General features: G+C 37.9%; 1 protein-coding gene across 12 annotated transcripts in view; it reads left to right on the top strand.

The window, feature by feature from the left end:
* Positions 1-7,183: 7,183 nt before the first annotated feature.
* Positions 7,184-24,884, top strand: part of TAPT1 (transmembrane anterior posterior transformation 1) — a 49,964-nt gene continuing 32,263 nt past the window's right edge. For 2 of the 12 annotated variants that reach the window (XM_054204158.1, XM_054204160.1), the window contains exons 1-3: positions 17,261-17,379; positions 21,482-21,548; positions 22,218-22,241. In XM_054204158.1, the coding sequence (XP_054060133.1) occupies positions 17,370-17,379; positions 21,482-21,548; positions 22,218-22,241 (101 nt within the window). In that variant the 5' untranslated portion in view covers positions 17,261-17,369. Of the gene's footprint in view, positions 7,206-7,528; positions 7,791-8,227; positions 8,725-12,875; positions 13,007-17,260; positions 17,380-21,481; positions 21,549-22,213; positions 22,242-24,884 lie in introns of those variants that run through there. The other 10 variants (XM_054204159.1, XM_054204161.1, XM_054204155.1 and 7 more) reach the window with 9 other exon arrangements.

A 24,884-nucleotide genomic window follows, 5' to 3' on the forward strand; every position in this document is an offset into this window, starting at 1 on the left:
GTGTAAGGAATCATATACTCTTAAGGCTGAGTTTGAAAGTAATCTAGTACTCCACCGTAAATTCCGGTAACAGAAATGCTGACAGTACTTTAAACGTAATCGTGTTAAGACATCATTTACAGAACTTTTTCTTAGTCAGCTGCCTATGCTTGAAAATGTGCTTTCATAAGATTTTCCAAAAAGGAATAGATTTCATATTCTTTCAATTAAATTGCTGGATTCTTTAGCCAGTTGATGGTTTCCCCAACACCTATGTTCTGATATTCCAAATGTGAACTCAGCCGCTGACAGATGGAATCTCGGCTTTTACTCTTCTTGATGTCCCTCCATGAGGTCTGTCAACTCTTAATGTGGCTTTGGTGCATAAAGCTTGTTGTAAATTACAGGATCTCACAACAATAGTAACTTGAAAATGGAAAGGAAAAATATGTTTAGTTAATGCTCTGCTAGTTGATGCGAATTTAGGGCAGGTAGGGTTACTTTGCAGGAATATCAAGCATTCTCACTTTAAGTGCCTTTATGATCTGCCAGGGCTGAAAGAGCAATCCCAAACAGACTCCAGTGCATCTTGTTACTCATCAAGGTAGAGCAATCCTTCTGGAGTTCCAAATGGTAATTGGATTTGTACGGAGGCTGCCAAATTAAAATTGCCTGCTTCAAAATATAAAACTTGAGTGAAAAAAAAGGATGGGAAATTTCGAGTTCCAGTTGACAATGTATTCCCATCTCATCATGCAACTATAGAGCGTCTTTGGTGCATGACATAAGAAATCACTCTCTTGATGCTGTAACTGTGCTAGTGAGAGACACAATTTGATATATTGATAGACACGGTTTGTGAATACATCAAAAATCTGTGTCTGCACACTAACATATACAAGATCATGCAGACTATGTTGGCGATACTGGAATTAAATCAGAGTTGAATCTGATCCAAATCCCATTGTCATGTTTGACAACTGGATTATAAGAGTTAATAACAAAGACAATAACTAAAGCAAAAACCAGTCTCAAGGGGTGACAATTATTAAAAAATGTAGCACTGAACCCTTGCCTGAGAGACTGCCTGATTTTAGAACATTTCTAATGTTAAAACAATATTTAGTTCCCAAAGTTGATCTTGATTTCAGTATTCTGTTGTCATGTATATGTAAATAAACATTTGTATATGTTTATATATATATAAAAACCTCATCTGTGTTCATGAAGAGCACTTCTGCATAAGATTTTCCACCTTCACTACAGTGTGCACAGTGGATTAGGTGATCTGTATCTATTATAGCATCATTTAAATAGCAAATAACAATTAAGTTAAACAATAAAACATTTCTTCTTTCAAACTCCAAATAATTAAAAACCAGTCCCAATCTCAGGAAAACTGCATGAGTCCACTGAAGGTCATGACTTAATTTTGACTTACAATGACTGAAGGTTTGGTTTGAGAGCCATTAGTTATACATTTATAAGTAATATATTTCCTTTTCTATGTACGCTATGGTTCATGTGCTACTATAATTACGAAATGAGCCATGATTTTCAGAAATAGGAATCTAAAATAGCAGTCCCAGAACCTCTTAACTCATTCATTTGTTCCTACATTTTTGAAGAACACATTCTTACTGCCCCAAATCAGGAAAGCACTTACTCTTATGCTTAAATCTAACACATTCGGATTCTCTTCTGAGTAGAGACGCTTTCCGGAAGTGAGAGACTTACGATCCTATCTAGAGATTTCACAATCTAATTTTAAGCACAAAGCTTGTATGTATGTATATATCTGCATACTTTATCATAATAGAAATGCTCTTGCTGAGCTGAGATTTTCATCTTATTAAAATCAATAGGACTGTTTACAGCAACTCCGATTGCTAATTCTTATAACAGAGATTTCCACCTCCACTTGGGTTTGGCATGACTGAAAACTCATACTGTAAATTCAGGCACAAAACACAGGCCACTCTAAGTTTGGGATTTCACCTCTGCTCCCTGGACCGAAAAAAAACGAAGACATGTAGACTGACGCTTATACACTAGGAAACCAATTTTTAGACATAACTTACTTTCTGACACCTAAACAAAATACCAACCACTTTCTGTTTGATACTGGGAATTTCCTTCTTTGATACAGGAAACTCATGTTTTGTTTAGGTGCTGAGAACCTCTTCCCCAGGTGCTCTTCTCTTTCCAGTTCATGACTTTTGGAGCTCTCATAACCGTTTCTCCATCTGCTTTTTCTCCACCAATTTCCTCCCACCTATTCCCCTCACACCTCGTGTCTAGCTTAGCTCTGCTGAGGAAGTACATGAGGATGGAGTCAAAGGCAGCTACGCTCTTATTTTATAACACTCAAAACCATCTTGTCGTGTATAGAGCCATGTTTAAATGTTACGTAGTATAGCTACAGCTACATAACAAGAAAAAAAGAGGAAAGAAGTGATTACAAAACCTTTCTTCCAGCACTTCAGGATGAAGATTGTGAAAAATTAACTTGAAATCGAAGAGATTTAGGAATCTCCCTGCTACTTTACTTTCACGTGCGTGAACCTTATGGGAAAATGCCCCATATATCACTGAGTTCAGTTATGTTGATGTTGAAAACACCATTTGCTGCTTTTCTTAAATAATAGGTGTCAGAGGTTCAGGTATCTGCACTCCAATAGAAGCAGCAGTTTAAGTATTAGTTGTGGCATTTTGCTCAAGATATAAATGCTGAAGAAATCTTGACACTGAGAAATGGAGATCAGACCATGGGCAGGAAACGACTGTCACTGACGGTCACAGAAAAAGTATTGCCTTGATAAAAACATTCAAGACATCTGACAGGGAAAGAGCTATAAAAATATTTTACTAGGGAACTCCTAGAAGTCTTAACAAAAATCAAATAATATTAGGAAATTCATTTTTAAGATAATGTAAGCATGTTTTTAAAAACCTGTAATACTGAACTAACTGACTTTATCTCTGCTCTTCAGTCCTCCTCGAACTATGGTCCCAGGCTAAGGTGCCACATAAAAGTATGTCAAATGAATTATTTTTTCCAAAAATCTCACAGATGGCAGGTGTGGAAAATCATGCTGTCACTGGAAAGCACCATTGATTTTAACTGTGCAACAGCTCCTGTGCTATATCATACAGTATCCAAAGCAAACAAATAATGGAAATGTACCAGTGAGAAGTCAAACCCGACTTTCAGGTACTGTAGTATTGCATAACATGATTTGTACTTGCATTATTCAAGGACATGCCGATGTTGAGTAATGCCCTTAGCTTACCTAAGAGTTAACTTAATCTTTAGTGAGTCTACAACTCAGGAAAAAAATAGGGTAAACTCTAGCATTGCAAATTTTATATTGAGATAAAAAAAAGAATTTATAAGTGAAACATGTAGGGTGCTGGTGTCTATATAACAATTTCCTATACTGATTATTTTTCATTTGTGAAGATTATCCCATGCAAAAATTCATGTGCTGCTTAGATGTTGAACATAAAATGGAGGAAAGAATCTTTACACGATTTTTCTCCTGTGGGCGTAAACAGATATTTTTAACTTCAGCTACCAAACAGAACTGACTGAGACAGAATTAGATTATACTTCCAACCAATACTTTTGTACCTTGCAAATATATAACAGCTGTGATTCTGAAAGATTTAGAACTAAGTTTGTTAATATCAGTTGTTGCTAAGAGATGCATTGCCTTTAGTAGAAGAATGAATATGCACCCACATACTAAGTGGATCGATGAAATAAAAGTCGCAAACCCAATACAAAATAACTTGTTTATATTACAAAAGGGCCTGAAAATATTTTATTGTGGAAAGAAAATCAGCATCATTGCACTCTGAGTTCATGGTGAGTTTTGTTTACTTGCCTCCTCACAGAAGGTATACTCAGTCAGTGATGACATTTTTAAAAATGAAGAATTATTGAAAATCCTATTGAAGATTATAACTCAATATAATTCTTGCAGGAGACTCAAGAAATTAAGCCATTAAACCACACACTTTTAGTACATAGTCTTTTTTGAATGATATTGCAAAGTCTAAAGAAGTTTGAGCCTCTGACAAAAAGCTTAAAAGGGAAGATAGATACCAGATGTTTTCATACGGTTATGAGTATTGCAGTTACTCATAACTGTTTCATACAGCTACGAGTATTGAATTGCTATTATCATTATTTTATCACCTGCCTCTTCTTTATTGCTAGTTAATGTATGCTCCAGTTTCACTCACCTCTGCTCAGTACAGTACACTGAGTTTCCATACTTCTCTCTAGACTTTTTTCATATTTCCTAAACTATGTCCATAATTTACTTCCCATATAAGATATCATTTTATTTATAGATTTTTCTTTCATGTTTGTATTGCTCTCTAAAAAGATCTTATTTGACCTCTTTTTAGCATACTTCACTGATAAAACCCCTACATTAAGTGTTGGTGGGGGTAAATGACATAGATGGCAAGGTCTGAAAAGATAACAAAGTTCTGCCACCAAAAAGCACTACAAAAAATGATTATCCATTTTCTGGGTCTTCTTAATAACGTTTTGTTGGGTCTTGTGGGAAAAAAAAAAACCAACACACCGTTACAAAAAAGGAGTTTTAGACCATATAAAAATGTTCTTTAGAAAAAGACCATCCTCACTAGGAGACAGAGTAATTGCAGCAATGAGTACTCAGGGACTAAAGCACAACTGAGCTGGACACACTATACAAGTCTCAATACTTGACAGTGCCAGAAGAAATTTTCCTGATATCAAATTAGCAAAAGTCCCTCTGTGATGATTATGTACAAGATACACCATAGGTAGATAATAATAACTCTAGTATATGTATGGAAAATTTAAGGTAAAAAATGAAGTAGCTTGCGCAAAGCCCCAAAGATCAGCAGTGCTGACATTTCTAACAAAATTCAAGTTAACTCTTAATTCACAGTCTGTATTCACTCCACGACTATCCTAATGGTTTTTGCTGTTGTATGAATGAAACGGCTTTTTCTCCTGGGTGACAGTCATTATTTTTAAACAATCCTCCCATTCCCCCGCAACCTGCTAATTATCTCTTGGGGAAAAAAGTGAAACTCCAGCTGTGGGAACATAGACAGGGCTGTGTCTTGTTCTAAGAAAATCGCTTCAGGAAAAAGACTGGTGAACGGTTATGAAACTGCAAAGTGGATTCTGACCCGCTGCAGAGTCACTCCATAGCATGTCTCATAGCAGATAAGCTATGGAAAGCAACAAAATACAGCGTCTCATGCCCAAACAGCAGATGGTCACAGATAACTCCCAACAGCAGATGTCGTAATGAACCACTACTTCCTATATCAACACTGCTAATATTTTTCACTAAGCAACTTTTCCTCTCTGACTTGGCTAGTTCAAGGACTCAAATATCTAAAGACTGGATTTTGCTGCAGTGGGTCGTCCTCGTGGAAGTGGCCACCATGCCAAAATATCACATGTAATAGTTGAAATACACACATCTTTGCATGTGGAAAAGAACGCATTAAAATTCTGGCCAATGATGGGTCACAAACTGGATGTAAAGTACAAAAAAACACACAGAAAGACTCCGTGGCTAGAAATTTGAAAGTAGCTGCTCAATATGCTTTTGAAGCGTCACAAATATGAGTGAATTCTTAGCTGAACTGTATTGCAGTCATACTATTATCATGCCTTCAGCTGAACTACTTCAAATGGAAAACTGGAAGAACTTGTAAATTAAGCAGGGTTATCTTGGGTCAACCTCTGAACAGAAAATGTATGTGCTGTCACAACCCGTGACGGCAATTCGTTAGATAGCTTCTCAGTGGGCCTGAAGGAAGAAGAACATAGACGGTTGTTAGATGATGCTTGATGCTGCAAACGCCTTCATTTGGGTAAGACTGACAACAAGGTTGTGAGAACTTGTTGCCCTTAAATATCATGCAATGCATCTTATGGACAGACATAGCTTTTATACACAATTGGAAGCAGAGAAGCAGAATATCTCTCAGGGTGTCATGCAACAGCACTCCTGCTGAGGGAATTTTTCAGCTCTTTTTGGACCTCTTTGTTCTGCATCCTATTTTTGCAACTGCTTTTTACATCTGCAGAGAAAAGACGGGAGAAGAAACCCCGAACTGATAATGTGTAGTAGCTATCAGTGTTATCTCCTTGTACGATGCTCTTATTATACCTTATAAGTGCCTGTAAAAAGCACTCCCTCCACTGCCTAAAAAATATCAAGACTTGGATTAATCCTATCAGATTTTAGACATTTAGAACCACTAATGGCAACAGAAATGGGCACCTCTAGTCTATCCAAAGCCTGAAGTACTCTGCGAGACAACTGTACAATTAACTTAGAGTTATAGAGGAAGACTACGGCCTTCCAAAGAAAGAAAAAAGCAGTCTTTGTTTTCCCAGGACAAGTGGCTAAATATTAATCTGACCGAATTTGGCCTCTGGATACATGATAAGAACATGAGAACTGAATGTGAAGGAGATATTGTACTTGAAATTCAGGCCAGGTATTTTGTCCTCGCGCCCATGTGAATTCCCCCCTGCAAACCAGTGCTTCGCTGTTCCCTTGAGCTCCCTGCTTCTTATATTCCTGTTTACTCTTGTATAAATTATACACCCTTTGAGACAGGAACGATTATTTTTCATTAGTATGACCTCTGAAAAGCCTTATCACTGCCAGTACCATGCTGTCAGTAACTAACAGCAGTTCCAGCTACAGCACCTCACGAACCGCAAGATTTTAGACCCTGTCTCTCGGGCTGGGGGGCTTGTTGACCTTTGAGGACTCCTCGAGCACAGGCGCCTGCCCTCCCGTGCCCAGCAGTCATTGTGAGGGTCATGCCAGCCAGGTGGCTACAATAGCACTCATCCTTCATCCTCCCCGCAGGTGGCTCGGAGGCTGGGACTCCTTCCAGAGGCCTCTTGCAAGAAGAGCTACACAAACCGGGGGAGCACCGGCCTGTGACCTCCAGGGCCGGCTCCAGTCCAAAGCACGTTAGGCAGTTCATTGGAATCCTGTTGGCTTTAGAGTTAATAATTCACCTCTCCTTTTCCATTTTTGAACAAGCTCTTTATTTGCATGGTGCAGGGTAGGTTAATCATGTCATTTGCAGCTGCTTTGAACTACTGTCCCCCAGCCCCTGTGACAGGTGAAACCGTGACCATGCCGCATTCCTTGCGACATGGGTGGTTAGTTTCCCCTAACGTGAGTATCTTTACGTGCGCCCTCCAGTATCTATAACATCTGTAAGCTATCCATCTATCTATCTATAATATCTGTAAGCTTCGGGGACAGGCAGAGGAAGGCGCTGAGAGGGGGCGAGACGTGAGCGCGAGGCTCCCAGCACCGAAGCAGTTAATGGCGGCGGCGCCGAGGCAAGATGGCGCCGCACCGCCTTCGCCCCCGCCCCTCCCCGCGCCTCCTCCCCCTCCCTCGCGCTGGGCTCTCGCGCGGCGGCTGCCCCGCGCCGCTGTCGCGCGGTGATGCGTCACCGCCCGGGGCACGGGGCGGTGCGCGGCTCGGGGGCGGCGGGCGCGGAGCGGGCGGCGAACATGGCCGGCGTTGCCGACGCCGCTGCCGCCGCCGCGCCGGGCAGCGGCGGGGAGGGACGGCGCGGCGGCGCCCTGGAGCAGCAGGAGAGCGGCCGCGGGGAGCCGAAAACTCTCTGGGGGAGCAGCGAGTCGCGGCCGCCTCCCGCCGGCCCGGGGCAGCCGTCCCCGCAGCAGCGAACGGAGACGCTGGGCTTCTACGAGAGCGACCGGGGCAGGAAGAAGAAGCGCGGCCTCTCGGGTGAGGGGCGGCGGCGGCGGGGCGAGAGGCCTCCTCCCACAGGCCGGGTCGGGTGGAGGGCAGCGAGGGCCGCCGGGCTGGGTTGGCTTTCCCCATGGGAGTTCGGGGTGGCCGGCCGTGGCGGCGTTGCCTGGGGCGGGCGGTGCCTCCGGGGCGCGCCGCCAGCGCTGGCTCCACACAGCGGCGCCCGGCCCGGCCCGCCTGAGGGGCCTGGGTGGGTGCTCGAGGCGGGGCTGAGGGCGTCGCGGCCGCCCGCCAGTGCAAACTTTCAGCGAACGACTTCAAAAAGTGCGCCGGGCCTCACGGTCCCGGGGAGCGGCGGCGTTCGGCCGCTCTGGTGGCGGGGACGGGCGGGCGGGGAGCTTCCCGCCGGCTGCGCTGCCTCCTCTCTCCCTGCCCTGAAGTGCGGTCAGCGAGCGCGGCCGTGACAGTGAAATAAAGCCCCTCAGCGTGGCCGGCTGCCTCCCTGCTGTCCACAGGAGCGTGTTCGGGAAGGGGAACGGGGCGGTGAAGTCCCCGTGGGTGCCCTGTCACGCCGCGTGTTCGCTGGTGATCGTCAGGGGGAATTTAAACAACACGGGCATCATCCGTCGAAGTGTCGTACGCTGAAGCTGACACCCGGGCTGCGGGGCTCGATGCCTGCCGGAGTGCCCCGCAGCGAGCCCGGTGCACAGCAGTGTCTGAGAGGAGCAGAGGAGAGGGGTCTGGGCCGGCGCCCGGCTTCATCCCCTTAACGGTTCTTGTTCACAGAGTCACAGAATGGTAGGAGTTGGAAGGAACCTCTAGAGATTATCTAGTCCAACCCTCCTGCCAAAGTAGGTTCACCTACAGCAGCCTGGACAGGAACTCATCCAGGCGGGTTTTGAATATCTCCGGAGAAGGAGACTCCACAACCTCTCTGGGCAGCCTGTTCCGGTGCTCTGTCACCCTCAAAGTAAAGGAATTTTTCCTTATGTTGAAACAGAATTTCCTGTGTTCCAGTTTCTGCCTGTTGCCCCTTGTCCTGTCACCGCGCAGCACTGAAAAGAGTCTGGCCCCATTCTCTTGACACCCACCCTTTAGATATTTATAAGCATTGATGAGATCCCCCTCTCAGTCTTCTCTACTCTGGGCTAAACAGGCTAAATATTTTATGTACACATAGCTATGAGACCAGTAGTCTTTGCCTCTACTACTGAAAATAACGGTGCTGTTAGAGTCTTGGAAGTTGTATGCAGATTGTTAGAAGTCTTTTGAACTAAATGTAGTATACTAACTGAGGATTTCATAAGGAAAAATAAGGGAAAATGTTATGGCCTTTGATATCAATCTGCATTTACACTTGAACTGGTTATTTCAGGTATCTAGAGAATAATTTTTGAAAATACCCCTGGCTTTTTCATAAACATTTTTACTCTGTGTCGCAGGGTTGATTTAGTGTTGGTAATGTTATAAATAACTTTATTAGCACCTTATTCTTAATTGAGTGGCTTGCTGAAAATCTGGAAAGTGCTTAAAGTGCTGTTGGAATTTCCAGACTTTCTGCTTCAATGTTGGCTTGAATGTGATACTGCAGTTCTTATCAAATACAAAAAATTAAAAATAGGAATTAGGATTTAACTTAAATAGTCTGCCAACAACTCAGTGCTTTCCTTCGAAGCTTGACAGGTGCTGTGTCCATTTCTGACGTGTTATGTCATAGGACATGCAGCATCATTGACTGCAGTTTTGTGATATTGATGAAACCGATGCATTTTCCATGGTTGTAAGGAACTGGCTTTATTGTAGTATTATGAATTACTTCATGATGAAAAAAAGAAAGGTCAAGATACCTACTGATGTGTCTGAAAGACAGCTCAGCAAATAACTTTATAAAAAGTAAGGAAATTGTTATTTGGGGGGGGATTTTCTAATTATCTTCCAACAATTAATTTTAAATTAAAACAGTTAAAAATAATTGGAGCTCTCTGACTCTTCAGGACAAGAAAACTTTAGAAGGAAAGGCTTCTTGATAGAGCAACTAAAAATTCTAACTCATCTAAGGGTAGCAATATGTTATATAGTACGTAAAAGTAGGTTTTTTTCAAGATGGTAAAGCAGGACCAGTACCGTACAGAGGAGTTGTTTGGAGGAGAAGAAAATATTAAAAAAAAAAAAAAAAGAAAAAGTGCTGTCTTAGATTTGATTGATGTATTTGAGTGTTTATGGAAGAAGTGTGTATTTAGGATTGATGGGAGTGAAGTGAGTGCCTGGAATTGTTGCATTTGGGATTAAAGTTCCAGTTATGTAACAATAGAAAGTAACTGAGGCACAGTGCATTTCGCATTTGCACAAATTTTCCTCTCCATTTCTGGTTAATGGTTATTCTTTGTGTAGCTATGCATTGACGTATAACTTAGGTAAATCATTATCCTTTTGCCTTGAAGGAATTAGTGGCTTTTTATGTTTAGAAGATGCTTCTGCTTTTCTGTCCTGAGGTGGGGAGATAAATGAGAATATGAGTATGCTGTCTGAACAGTTTAAACTTAGGCCACAGTCTAAAATTTCCTGACTGCAAAAGAGGGAAATTTGAACTAGGAAAGGAATTTGAAGTAGGAATTAGAGTGTTTATTTTTAAAAGAAAATTATGCTTTGATAGCAGAATTAAGCCATTTTTCAGATGATTTATTACTCTGTCCTGCCTTGGTGTCTCATCCTGTTCTTTTGCTTACCGTGTTTTTCCTACAGGGTCAGCCGCTGGTCTGTTCACAGCTGGCACAGAACTAGGGCTGATGCTGGTTGGCAGTAAGTGCTCAGGAAGGAGGTGGCTGAGCGACTGCGTGCTTCAGTGCATCCCCTGTCAGTGGAGAGATTGTTTTGCAGTCACAGTCTGGAGCTTGTGTATTGGTCAGCTTTAGTCATGAGAAGTGATTATCTCTGAATAGCTAGGGCATGAAAGTCTAGCCAGGTGAAAGAAACTTAAAATGATTTGCTTTTCAATAATAAGCCTGTGAACCAGTTTGTGTGAGGTAAGGAGTGGGAACAAATAGCTCATTACTTAGAATCATAGAATATCTTAAGTTCGAAGGCACCCATAAGTTGCTCATATGCCTATGTTTCCTTCGCAGGAAACTTGAGTTGAGATGTATTATCTTCAGGTTGGAGAATGTCGGTTATCTGAGGTGGAAGAAAATACAGCTGGGCAGTTAACAAAGTAGTTAATTTGTGTGTTTATACCTAAGGTTATCTCTTTTTACTTTTAACTTATTAAACAAGAAAGAATTGGGAAAAACAAAGTTACAAGTGATAGTGTTACAAAGAAAGACTCCAGAAAACAAGGATGCAAGAGGTCTGAACAACAATTTAGTGGTATGAATTTCTGCCTTATTTCACTGGAATGAACTTTGATTGAAACTTTACATGTCAATATTAGTTTTTTACTACTCATTAAACCACTACTGATGTTTTTATTTGTTTTAAAATAAATACCTTTAAGGCTTACAGTGTCTTTGGCCTACTTACTAGAAGTGGGTCAGTAATATATAAATCATCAAAATCACTATCCAAACAAGCTCATAGTAGTTTAAAGCAAATCATAATTTAAATGATTTATTAACAATACATAATTAACCAGGAGTCAGTGAATTATATGGCTGTGAATCAGTATCAGCAACATGATAAATCACAATACTAGACATACATAGAATGTTAATATACCCCCACAAACTTCAAAATGCCTGTTGGTAATCTCCACAAGTTCTGATCACGCTCAGTCCACATGCCCCCCCCACCTCCCTGCCAAGGCAGTGTAGGTTATAAGCACGCACTGCCTCTTCTGCTTCTTTTATACTTCTATTTGAGCTGATTCCTTCTTTGCTTTAAAACTCTCTGTAATTTTCTGGCTACTCTTCCAGCTAATAATTGTCATCATCTTCAGCATGATGAATATTGAGAAGCCAGTATCTCAGACAGTTTTGGGTGAACTCTTCACACATGGCATCTCTACTTGCATTGCTCTCTTTGCAGTTGTTATCTAGCCTGTTTTACTAAACCTGTGTTGTGCAGCATCTTCCTCCCCCACATATGTGGAGCATTGTACCTTGCAAGGTCCACCCCCCTCAAGTAGTGACTAAGACTTTGTCTAAAATCTGAATTTACTATTTGTGACCATGTTCTGGTTTCATGATAAATGCAGTGTAGCTTTTCACCTATCTGTCTAGATAAGTGATTGCCATCTTTTGGGTGTTGTGTGAACACCGAGAGTTTCTATTTTTAAATGCCAATAATAACCATAAATGTTGAACTTTATTGTAGTGTTCTGTCACTTCTGAAGTGTTACCAGGAGGTGTTAATGTCAGACCTCGTCAGTGAGTGTCAAAGCTTAAGCTCAATCTTGTCCTGATAGCCTGAATTTGCATAATTATAATTTCATATTTTATTTCCTTTTGCAAGACTACTCTGCACAAAGTCTTTTTTTAGAAGCTGTATGAGTTGATTAAACATAGGTCAGTCAGGCTTTGGCTTATTTACCTACAGCCATTAAAATGCAGAAGACCTGTACATGCTTGATGGCTTTTCAGTCGTGAAAGACTTTAGTCTGATCACTAAATGATCAGCGTGCTTGTACTGTTTTTGCACTGAATCATTTGGGATCATGTATCCTTGAATGTTTTGATATTACAGAAAGTTGTTCTTTAAAATAAAGAATAAGTTGCTAGTGTTGCTGAGAGAGGAAATAGCTTTTAAAAGTCTAAAATAGAGCTTAGTAAATTTAGGAGGACTATCAGTACGTTAGAAATTAAATCCACTCAGAATATTGCATTCAGTGTAGCTGCTTTGAGTAATGTTTTGGAGAAGTGGGGTGTCTGGTGAAAATGATTGGCTGGGAAAAGTAGCTCATTTTGTTTGTCGGGAGGCAATAAGGAAATGGGAGAGCATAGGACTGACTTCTCATCTAGCTCCTTCCATACCAAGTTATTTGACATTGTGGTTACTATCAGCAGAAACCTTCTGGGTTAGATGTGATGTGAATGAAGCATGTAGCAAGTAATAAAAACGTAGGAGTCCTTTCACTCTTTGGAGGTCATGCCTGAAGTGTCTTCTGCTTATGTGTGTTTCTGAATGTAGATCTTTCATTGCTGAGATTCATCAGTGCTGAGCTAACAAGAGGTTACTTCCTTGAACACAATGAAGCAAAATACACAGAGCGGAGAGAGAGAGTATACACATGCATGCGGATACCAAAAGAACTGGAAAAGGTGAAGTATACTTTAACATTTGTTTTAATTTAGAGATGAAATCTGTTGCATTAAGTTATTTAAAGAAATATTTCTCAAACACTTTTGCTACTAGAAAAGCTTTAAATATCTGTAATGATTGATTTTCAGTCAGCAACTTAAATGTTTGCGTTTCATGTTTTTTTGCCTATGTTTGCTTGTTGCTGCTGGCAACTCATGGCCCCTTGTTGATGTTATTAGCAGAGATGGACATGACTAACTTTCAAGTCCAGATGATGACAAATTAATTCAAATATAAAGATGTCACTGATCCTTAATAGAATAGTCAAGCAAAAGAAAACCTTTTACTGCAAAATGTAATTTTACATTAAAAAAAAAAGTTTTAAAGATCTTTCCAGTCTAAAATGTTTTGAGGGTGGGAAGATTTCAGTCCTTTAAAAATACAGTGATGGATGAGTTTCTGATTAAGGTTTTTGACTTAATTTTCATAGCCTTCTCTTTTGTTTCTTGCCACTGTTTACCACATCTTCCCTCTCTATCCCAGTGCTATGGCCCTTACTGAGGCATTCATGGCACCTCCTTTATGTCAGTTTATATGTAATTCTCGCCCTGCAGTGAGCCAGTTCCAGTGCTGTAATCTAGAAGAGAGTTTTCTTCTGGTTTAACCATTTTGAAACACTGTAGGAGAGGGTGTCAGATTTGGTAAACAGCAGGAATATGCTCAAGGATGAGGAGTAAGGCAACATTGGTAATAAGGTTAGGCTAGGCTGCAGTGTAACAATAACATTAGAAAGTAACTTTGTTAAAATTCTCAAAACATCTAGGGATGAAGTTACATGCAAGGGCCAATTTATGTTGAGGGAAGAGTCTTTTTTTTCACTGTTTGTCCCACTTCAGTCTCACGCCTTACGCACACTGCCTGTTTTGCATGAGCTGTGGTGCTTGTAGGACTGTTCTGAGAGTTAAATCAGCTCATAATTCGACAGTGAATGCTTCGCTTCTCTTGCTCTGTTTGTTTTTTGCTGGGATGGTGAGCTGAATTGCTCAGCCAATATTCTTGAGAATCCAGAGCCTACACCAGGGTGGAAGGGGAGCTTGGAGTAGGGGTAGAAAGGTGAAAGAACAGTGGAGGAGGGAGGGAGAGTAGGATTCCCTTCATCAGCAGCAGTCAGGTTCCCCCTTCAATATCATTAAATTCATCCTTAGACCATGGTGAGACCTGGTTTTACAAAACTAAATTCCCAGTCAGTTACTGCAGAAAATCATGGTACGGATGAGATTGTGATGGACCTCTGGAGATGATATAGTCCAAGCCCTTGCCTAAAGCTGTGTCACCTACATAAACAGGTTGCTCAGGACCAGATCCAGTTGGGCTTTGAACATCTCCAGGGGTGGTGTCTTGCTGTTTACCCATTCTAGTTTATGGTAGAATATTCCAGTTATGGTAGAGTCTCAGCTGAACAATGTAGCAGTTCTACATCATCTCCATTGTAATTATGTGAACTATTACATGCCATCTCCAAGCCACAGAAATTATTCTGAAGAATCACCATAGATTTCCAATAAAACTTTCAGTATCTAAGAACAAGTGAAGGCCAACATCTTTTATAAAAAAGGACGATACTGTAACTGGTGAAATTGATGTTTTTTGCATGGTAAATCAAACTTCAGTCTGTACTGTGAATATGAAATATGAAAGAATATGAAACTGTGAGTAATAAGCAGATAGATTTAAAAAGTGATAGTTACTTTCTTACAGAGAGATTATGAAATAAATTTGTGGCTTAGTCCAGTTTAATATACATATTAGCTATATAAAATCTTATCATACTTATTGAAAAAATTGAAAAAGTACGATGATGATCATGTAGAAAGGAAACTAAGTAGTGTACAGATCATCACCTATTGCAGGAATCACTTGACTGTGATTCAAAAGTCTGCTTAATTGAAATAAAGCATGTGAGAGACTAGGAAAGGAAGAAAAGAATTTTCTTAATGGCTTATATTCTTTATTACCTAATAGTATAATTACAGACTAGGAATGAAAATCATCATGAGGTAGAGTGAGAATAAACTGGAATAAACTGATCAAAGCCTAATCTCAGGAGATATTCTTTAACATGAATTTATTACAGGTAAATAATTTTAGAGTGGAGTGTGATGTTGAAAGGGTAGGGTTTTTGTTGTTCTGAATACCCCTTTTTATTTAGAGAAGCTAGATAACTTGTAATATAAATGCTACTCCCACTCAAGCTTTTTGTGCAGTTTCAGTGGAAGCTCTCCATTGTGATAGGTCTTTTATACTGATGAAAAGGTGCTCTCTACTTGTGCCATCTTAAGGGAACGCTTGTCAGTTGATCTCAAAATTAAATTTCGTGCTCTTTTGCTAAAATGGTGATGGAGAAGCTCTATAAGCTTTTCTGTTAGCTCCTCAGTATCTGGAATGTAGCAGCAAAAATAGTGTTTACAGAAATGAGTAGGAGGTTCAGTGCTGATCATATTTCAACAGGTGCATGTGCAAGTGCAATGTAAAAAATTAGGAAAATTAGGACATTAAACAATAATTGCAAATATTAGCACAAGCTTACAGAACGTGAAGAACCATGATTACACTCAGGTAGAGAAGAAGTCTATCTGAATCAAAAAGAAAGTGCAGAGTTGTTTTCTAGATTATAAAGATGCCCTCAAAGAATACAGGGGCAAGATGACACACTATCCCTCTGTTTTGCTTGAGTTAAGAATTTAAAGAAAACAAAACCAAAACAAACAAGGAAAATGCATGTTCAGTGCCTGGATATTCTGCACCTCGTTTAAAAAATATCAAAGAAATAGGTAGCTTAATGGCATGTTAAAATGCAATGCATAAATTCATTCATTATTTGTAACGGCTGCTTCTGATAATTTTAAATGATAACTTCCTGCTGAAATTTTAGAAAATGGTATTAGAGGTGAATGGGTGAATATCAGGGAGGAGACCTTAATGTCATGATGGTATTGAAGTACGGACTGCAGAACTGATAGAAATAGTGTTATAAGGGAAAGCAACAGCTCAGAGATGATAGCAGTGCTCTTATGTGGCTTGTGGATAGATACACTGGAGTGTACTCGGTGGGACTGCTTTGACAGTTACAAGGATGCATGAGGAGTAAGGTTGAGAGAAAGGTACATATCAGTGATATTAGCTTGTTGGATGTTGAACTGGCTGTTGTGCAAGCTGACAAAGAAGGTATTTTGTAAGGCAAAGAGCTTGTGGGAGATTAATAATTTGCTTGTGCTTTGGTTCACTTTTTCACCTCCCAAACCAGTATCTTCCTTTCCCATCAGCAATATATACAACTTTCACATGTAAATGCATATCTGTCATCGATGTCTAGGCCTGCTTAGATCTTGCTAGTCTTAATTGTGTAGCCAGTTAAGCTTGCCTTTTTATGTGATTTTTTTCCTTCCAGGAAAAAAACACTTGCTTCTGGTCTGACAGAAGCATAAAAGCATATGCCTAGAGTCCCATTCAGGAAAATCTTAGATAGATTCAAAGAGCAGATAGAGAAGAAATGTCATGTGGGGAGAGTCTGGTATATAAGAGCTTTCTAATTGCAGAGTTTAGGTCTAGTTTAATTATCTTAAAGTTGCTTGACTTGTGGCTATAATGAAATGACTTTAGCAGTTTCTGTAAATTAAGGATAAAGCAGTTAAACTGAGGGCAACTGAAAGTTTACTGTTTCATATTTTGTATTATTTTTTGTATGAAGAAGGTGCATATTCTCTGAAGAACTACCACAGCTGTAATTAGCTGTGCAATATAAAACTAACAAGGTAAAAAAAAATGGTTTTTTTGGAAAAAAAAAAAGCATATTAAAAAGGGTGTAGCAGAAAATGGCTGTACACATTGCACGCAGCTCTACATTGTTTTTTTGTTTTCCAAGGTTAAAAATGTTTTTTGTAACCTTAGAGGAAAGTCACCATTGGAAAATGAGCCATAGTTATATCCCAGTGTAATTCATCTATTCAGTAAACTGAGTTCGGTGAGCCATGGAAGTCTGCAAAAGTCTTTGCTGCTTGGACCTTGTGGTGCAGAATTTTTGCTGAATAGTCTTTCAAGTGCACAGCATGTTATTTTTCTTACAGTTCAGCAGATTGAACAAGAGAGAGTGTTGTGCTTGTTTGGTTAATTAGTCTTATGTAAATGTATTTTTCATAAAATAATATAATTCTTGGTGAACATTTTGTAACTCTTATAAACTACTAACGTACTTCTGTTTTATTTTTGTAATTTAGTTGATGTTTTTCGGAATTTTTTTGTGCCTGGATGCTTTTCTGTATGTATTCACCCTGCTTCCTCTGAGAGTTTTTCTGGCAATGTTCCGGTTCATCACGTTGCCTTGCTATGGCTTACGGTAAGTTGATTTAAGAGAAGGGCGTTGAAACCCTTGAATAATGTTTCTCTATTTATTCTTGCACTTAATTTTATGGCCTTTCAGTGCTGTTTGAACCTCTAGTGATTTCTTCCACTGTAAAATAGGCGTTCTGGTCTAAACTAGCCAAAGCAAAGGTGTGGATGGGACCTTTAAGCTTTGCCACCAGTCACTAACTGTCATTGTTGTTTCCTTTGGGTGCAAAAGTTTGGTAACAGCATCACTTAGGCATATCAGGTTAGTAAAGGACAGAGATATAACCCTACCCTATAGTTTTGCTCTTTTAACTAACATGTATTTGAATAGTGTTTTAAGATTTCTTAGACTTGAGTTAATGACTTTTCTCACGTCTTTTGGTAGACTCTTTGATGTTGAAAGAAAAGTTTGATTTTTTTTTTTTTAACAACGAAGGTTTTCCTTATTTCCACAGTAAACTTTGCCCAAAGGATCCTTATATAAAATGTGTTCTTTTCTTTCTCTCAAAGAATCTTAGAGAGTAATTGGATGAGGCTAACTAATCAGAATAATATTAAGAAATTTTAGACCTTAACCCCTTGCTTTTTTGTTCAGATCAATACTAAGAAGAAGTTGCTATACACAGGATTTTTAGTTTGCCTTTCTGGCATAGACATCAAAAATCGCATAGAATTAATTTCCTTTGTAGAAGTTGCTACTTCATGGTAAAGTTGATTATGTAAGCCTTAAGCGTAGCCTAAAAGAAAATGAGTATTTGTACTGATGTTGTAATTTTTGCTTGAATAAATAAGGACATCAGGGGTTTCTTTCTGGATTTCCCCAAACTTTAAGTTGATCTATGGTAGCTGATTGGTTTGGGTTTGGTTTTGTTTCGAGTTACTTGCATTTGCATTATTAATAGTCTTTTATATTTTATATATGAAGTGCTTTTATATGCATGGTTTAGAATGTATGTTCTGATTAGAGCAAATGCTAGTCTAGTTGCATAAGAAATAATATTTTAAAGTATATCCTTAAGTTAATGTTTGTACTTTGATGATGCTTAATATAGGCACTAGGTGGCAGTCTAATATTTTATTGCGGTTAATTTTGAGCTCTCAGACTTTCATTATATGAAGAGAGTTTTCCTAGCTGTGTCAAAAATATGACAGCTATTCACTTTTAACCTGATGACAAGTTAAATTTTGTGCAGATTTGTAAATATCTGTACAGATGCTATTGCTAAAATACTAAAATTGAGGGAAATGTAATGGATTTTAACCTATCATTTGGATCTCACTACTTTTTTCTGTTTAAACAGTGTTCTTCCTTGTTTGTAAACCCAGCTTTGCCTTTTACAAACAATTTTTCTGCTCTTCTGAAATTACAATTAAAAATTTGAAAGACCAGTTACTGATTTTGGGTGTTGTTCAATATACCGAAGAAAATGACATTGAAAATACCATGTACACTCACGCATGCGTGTTTATGTGTGTACATATGTACACACTCTTCAATGTTAAAACTTAGTTTGCTTACTTGACAATATTTGTAGTGTGTGAGGCAGGATAGAATCCAGTTTAATCTATTCAACTTGACTATGTTAACTTTTAAGTGTTATCAGGTAAGATGCAGTGAAACAGATTATCTTGAGTGAAGAAGGCTTTGTTTTTGTACCGACTCCTGAAGCGATTTCCCTTTTCACAGTTTCCTCAAGAAACTCTTCTATTTGTTCACTACTTGAGGCTTTGTCTAATTCATTAATGTTTTAAAGGTGGTGGCTTTTTATTGAAAGGTTCACAATTCATGTTTATAGTATGTAATGGAACTTTTTCAGATGTAATGATTCTTATTTCCCAATATTCAGAGCCTGCACTTTGCTTTTGGGGGGTTTTCTTGTTGTTCTTCTAGTTACGCTGATTTGATTTGTTATGGCAAAGAAGATTCAGGATTTTATTTTATAATATGAAACATATTTTTATGTGTTTGTGACAAAATAGAGCTCAATAGGTAAAACACATCTGTAATCGCAAAAGGTACTTACAAAGCAGGTGGCTGTTTATCTTTTAGCTTGTATTTCCTCACAAATGTCAAGTAAGTGTTGAGAGGCGTGACTAGTTATTCTTTGAACCTGCCACATCATATTCCATTCTGTGTAGTAAATAAAAGTGCTCCTCCCTTCATCTTGACTTTTTTCTCAACATCTCAGTGAAGTGATTGAGCAGTGAGTGTTCTGTCTCCCTTCCAGTTTATGCTTCAGTTCATTTATTTCCTCATAACTTTCTGCTCTTTTCAGTATAGAAAAAGGTTATATTGCCCATTATTTCTTTAAAACAATAAAAAGACATTCCATGTAGGATGGGCTAATTCCGGTCTGTGGTGTTGTGTGCAGTGCTTAAATGTAGGGGGAGTGCTTTATAGCCACTTCCACATTTTAATATTCCCTTAAGAGGTCTGAAAGGGAACAAAGAGTAAAGTATCTTAAATTTGTTTCCCTTTTCTGCCTAGGCAGTGTAAGTGCTTCAGTTTGACTGCTAAATAAGCATTCCTCATCACTTGGTCTTTCTTTTTGAGTAAATTTAGTTCTGTGTATTTGTCAGAGCTATATTGGTGTTAACATAGTTATTTTAGAGAGACTCTAAAACTTCGAAAACTTCAGTCAGAAGAATCCAACATTCTGTCATTAAGTAAACTAAACTGCGGTCAAACTGGCAGTGGCTGAATCATCAGATTGTGGTAGTTTTGGCAGGTGCAACTTCATTACTGCTATGCTCAGTAAATACTAGGATGCTCTTAAAAAAATTAACAAACACTTTTACAAAATTAAATTACATCTTCTGAAATTACAAAAAAAAAAAAAAATCAGGTCTGCTGTGTTTTCTTCCAAGTCATGGAAAGAAGTTTCTTAAATTATTCTCTTTGAATCATTTTATTAAAATATTCTTTGACAACATAAAAGCACATACTTTGCTGGAACAACAAATCTAAGGTAGAGAGAGAAGTGGACCTGGTAGAGTTCTCTTCAGAATTATAGTCTGTGATGATAGGTTCCTGAAACTAACTCTATCTGTGGTTGAAAGGCACGGTTTTCTTTTACAATTCAGAGACTTTTTTTTTTTTAATACCCCAGACAGAGAGATTCTGTGCAGATTAATATCTCTGCTTGATTTGAAACCCTTATATAGAGCTAACTTCTTCTTTTTCTTGAAAATGTGTTGCACGCTAATAAAAGCTCTTATGGGGAGGTGGAAAAGCTCTTCTGTGTTATTCGAAAAACACCATTGTATGAAAGCTAAAATTGTATCTTAGTGAAACTCTGATGGGACTCCCAATTTAATTACACTTAAAGGCATTTTACATCTTGTCCACAAAGCAAGTAAGACTTATTATGGAAAGTGAGACCTTTTTTTCTTTTTTTTCCCCTCCAAATTCTAGTTTTCTCAAGAAAATACGGAAGTAGATTATGAATTTTCTTATATATGAAGATTGATTGAAAAGATCTTGTATGCTTTTTCCATATGGAAATAGATATAGATTAGAAATATGTGTTCTGTGTTTTTCTTTTACTCTGCTATCTTCTCCTTGAAATCAGTGAATTTAGGTCCTGTCAGCAATAACATCATTAGCTTCAATTGTATTATACGTACCTCTTAAAATTCTCATTGCCCTCCTGTGAAATCATAGATTTATGTTTTTCAGTAGGAAATAAATAGAACAACATTACTTCATTAAAGAAACTGTAGAAAGAATGCATCTCAGGAGAAAAAAACTAAACAAACCAAAACTGGCTTTCTTATTATGGACATTATTTCTTTGTTCATATTATCAAGTTGTTAAATAAGTTTGAACCTCTGTTGCACACTTATTCCCAAGACAAATTTTTTTTTTTTTTTTTGCTAAGGGCTATAGCTGTTAAATACATAAACTTCCTGTTGTCTGGTTAAGTTCATTGAGAAAGTAGTGCACCTGTCCACCAAAATGTCTGGCTTTCTACCAACCAAAAAAGAGGCAGGTGTATTCCATATTTTCTGTAGTAAACTCTCAGATCAAGTACTCCTTTCTCCTTTCCATAATAGTGCATAGTGTAGCAACATTACAACCTTCTCTTTCTTTCTTTCTTGTAAATCAGACCGAAGGGAAGAGCACTTTCACTTCCTTTATAGGATGGAATGTGGTGTCACAGGGATTCCTCCTTGGTGAGTAAATCCTGATTTTCTTTTTCATTCTATGCTGTCAGCCAAATTCACACATCTACATGTAATCAGTAAAAAGACTGATTACAAATGAATAGTATAGCTAAATTAACCAACATACTTCAAAGGAGAAAATAATTAGTTTTAATAATGAACACATGAAATTGATTCGGTGCTGTTTATGGTAGGTATGTTTCCATGTGTAGCTTTGTATCGCTGTGGAAATAGGTTGTGATCTTAATAGATTTAAAACTTTTTTTTTTTTTAATATACTGTGGCTGCGGACCAGTTCAGCCCAATTTAAAATAGGGTATCTTGGAAAAACTGTAGCCCCTGCTGTACTTAGTTTATAGTGCCTTAAGCTTTTCTACGTTTATTCTAAGTAACACTTCAGTCAGGTTCATAGCTGTATTTTTGTGTGTACCTCAAGCAGGTTTTTTGTAACACTTAATGTAAATTTTGAGGAGTTCAGAAAGTTCGTTGCCAGGTATCTTAGTATTAGACTTGAAGTTGATTCTCTGCATAATAAAATACAGCACTTTAGCATATGTTCATTTACGGACTTCAATTATACTTGATTCTGTTGTTAAAAAAAATAAAAGCTTAATGAAAGCTAATTCTAGTTATCACTTATTTGAAACCTTATTTTTTTTTTCATTTATTTTGAGACAGCTCTCATCGGGGCCTAACAGCAAGGTTGGTTTTCTTTCATTCTTAGCATGGTCTCGTACTGTGTTGTGTGCATGTAGAGGCTTTTTATTGTTTGAGAAATGAAATGCCATTTAATCTTGGCAAACTCAGCTTTCCTTACCTTAGAATTCTTCATTTGGGGCATATTTTTATCAGCAATTAGTCTCTATATCTAACAATTCTACAACAGTGAAGTCCTGCATACTGTAAACTGTATCTCTTTTTAAAGCCTCGAACTCGGTATTAGATTTGATCAAAATAGCTTTTCTTCCTGAAGCCAAACGTAATACCAAACTTGAGCATAATTGTAGAAAAACATTTCCAGTAGATCACTTCATGCGTTTTGAAAATTCTTAGTGTGTAGCTATATCAGTAATTATGCCCTTTAGGCAAACTTGCTTGGGTTTTGATTTCCCTGATATCTATACTTAGTATGCTAACAAGAAAATGTCTCCTTATGTGTTAATCTGATCATTCTTGTTAATACTTCATATAAGATTAGAAATTTATGATACCACAGTTCATTAGTGAAGCATACATGGAAGGATTAAGACTTTGATCAAGACGAAATATCTACATGTAAAACAAAATCCTACAGTTCAGTTTCCATACAAGTATCTGTAATGTGAAGATGGAGAAAGAAAAGATACCTAAACAAAACTCTAACTAGACCACCATTTCAATAACTTAATTAGTTTATTACTTAATATAAACCTCAGTGGTTGTCTAATTATTTCAAAATGTTAATATTGAATAAATAATACCGTTAGAAAAGATTTACCTCAAAATACTTGCTCAAACTTGTAATCTCAGTGCTAAAACACTTCTTCAGTACATCATTAATCGAACAATTTACCCATATATATGAAAAGCTTTTTTTTAATAGTGTCAAGTACAATAACATTTATACAAATAATACTGTTACCTTAAGAGTTTATATATCTTTATGTTTGCAGGTGGTTAGTTCATTCATATTTTATTAAGATTAAAATATCCATCGAAAGCATTTTTGCAATGATAGTGTATTCATCTTTAAATGACTGTATCTGTGACATCAGTATTGGAAATTTTGTCTGTGCTGACTATGAAGGAGTAATTGTTTAGAGTAATCTGAATTATTTGGATGCGACTGTACTAAAGGAACCAATTAAAAATGCAGTAAACTGTAAAATTAAACAAGAAAAATGTACCGAATTCCTGGTAGTTTAAAAAAAAAGTCAACCCCCAAACAACTCTACAACCTTATGTAATCAAACTAGTGAAGAATTGAGGAGCACCAGAAAGCCTGAGACAAAAGTAAAGAAGTTGTATGATAGCATATGACAGTCTGTGCAGAGTTAAGTTTAAAATAATATATGCAGAGTGCTTATGCATCGGATGCTAATTAAGTACTCAGAGCTAAGTATACTTATCTACAGATTATTTTGTATACAATATAGTGAAAACGTTGTTCATTTTGCAGTGCCAGTTCTGAAAAGCATACCATAGATGACTGCAGGGAGATATTTTTTTTTAGATTTTTTTTTTATACTGTTTGTCCTGAGGTGTATTTTATGTTCCAAATGATTTAGCCACTTTAAACTCAATAAGTAAAGGTTATTAAAACACTTAACAGCCGATCTTGGGAGTTTTTTTGAAAATCAATCAGTTAAGCAAACTTGTGCATTAACTGCTTGTGATTTGTAACATATTAAAGCCAAATATCAGTAAACTATGATTTATTTTTAATAATGCTCTGTTTAGTGCCAAGTAACTTAATTGTACAGCTGTTGGAACAAAAAAACTGGTTGGTGTGATAGATGCTGATACACTGAAACTCTTGAGCTGTTTTGCTTCTTTAATATCTTAAAGGAAAAATACTGTGAAATCCAACATATTGTTCAGTTGAAAGAGTTGCAAACATTATCTATCAGTAGTATGACCATTTGTATGGTCATATCCTTTATGAATTATTTAACCTAGTGGTTTTCAACCAGTAGATGGAGACAGATGTCTTATTACTATGTGAAGTGTAGATCATGGCCTTTAGAGTATGGTGTCAAATAGACGTACCTTGAAAATGACAGTCAGGCAACTAGTTCCTTAAACTTTCACTTGTCTAAGGAGATTGCTTATGATGAACACTGTTTTTTACACCAAGTTTTTCTTAACTGGGTAGCTGTTTTATTTATATCTTAAAATAAGTTTGACTCTTAATTTTGTAACACAGCAAATTTTCTTAGAAATGTCACAAGTAATCGTGAAAATAATTTGGATTTTCTTTTTTTGTTCCTAAAATGTATAGAACAAACTTGTGGGTAGCCAGAATATTTGATAGTATTCTAATGTGATAGTAATTTATTTTAATTCTGTAGAATAGCAAAGTAACTCTTCCTAACTGTTTGTAAGGAAAATTGTTTGGGTTTAGCTTTCTAAAGGGAAAACATATACAGATCCAGTGGTTTTCTAAACAGAGGAGAGACTTGAATTCACGCTTTCTAAATGTGTCTCAAGGTGGACAAACCATAAACTGGAAACTTTGAAGAAGGAGCATTAAACCTTCATCTTGCAAATAGTGTTGAAAAAAGTAATTAACAGACTGGTTGTCTGGATTCCTGGTTCTTGGTTGATGTCCGTCAGTGCACTGTATAAAATTTTGCTGTACTTTCA

This window comes from Rissa tridactyla, chromosome 5 (assembly GCF_028500815.1).
Source record: "Rissa tridactyla isolate bRisTri1 chromosome 5, bRisTri1.patW.cur.20221130, whole genome shotgun sequence".
NCBI classification, from domain to species: Eukaryota; Metazoa; Chordata; class Aves; order Charadriiformes; family Laridae; genus Rissa; species Rissa tridactyla.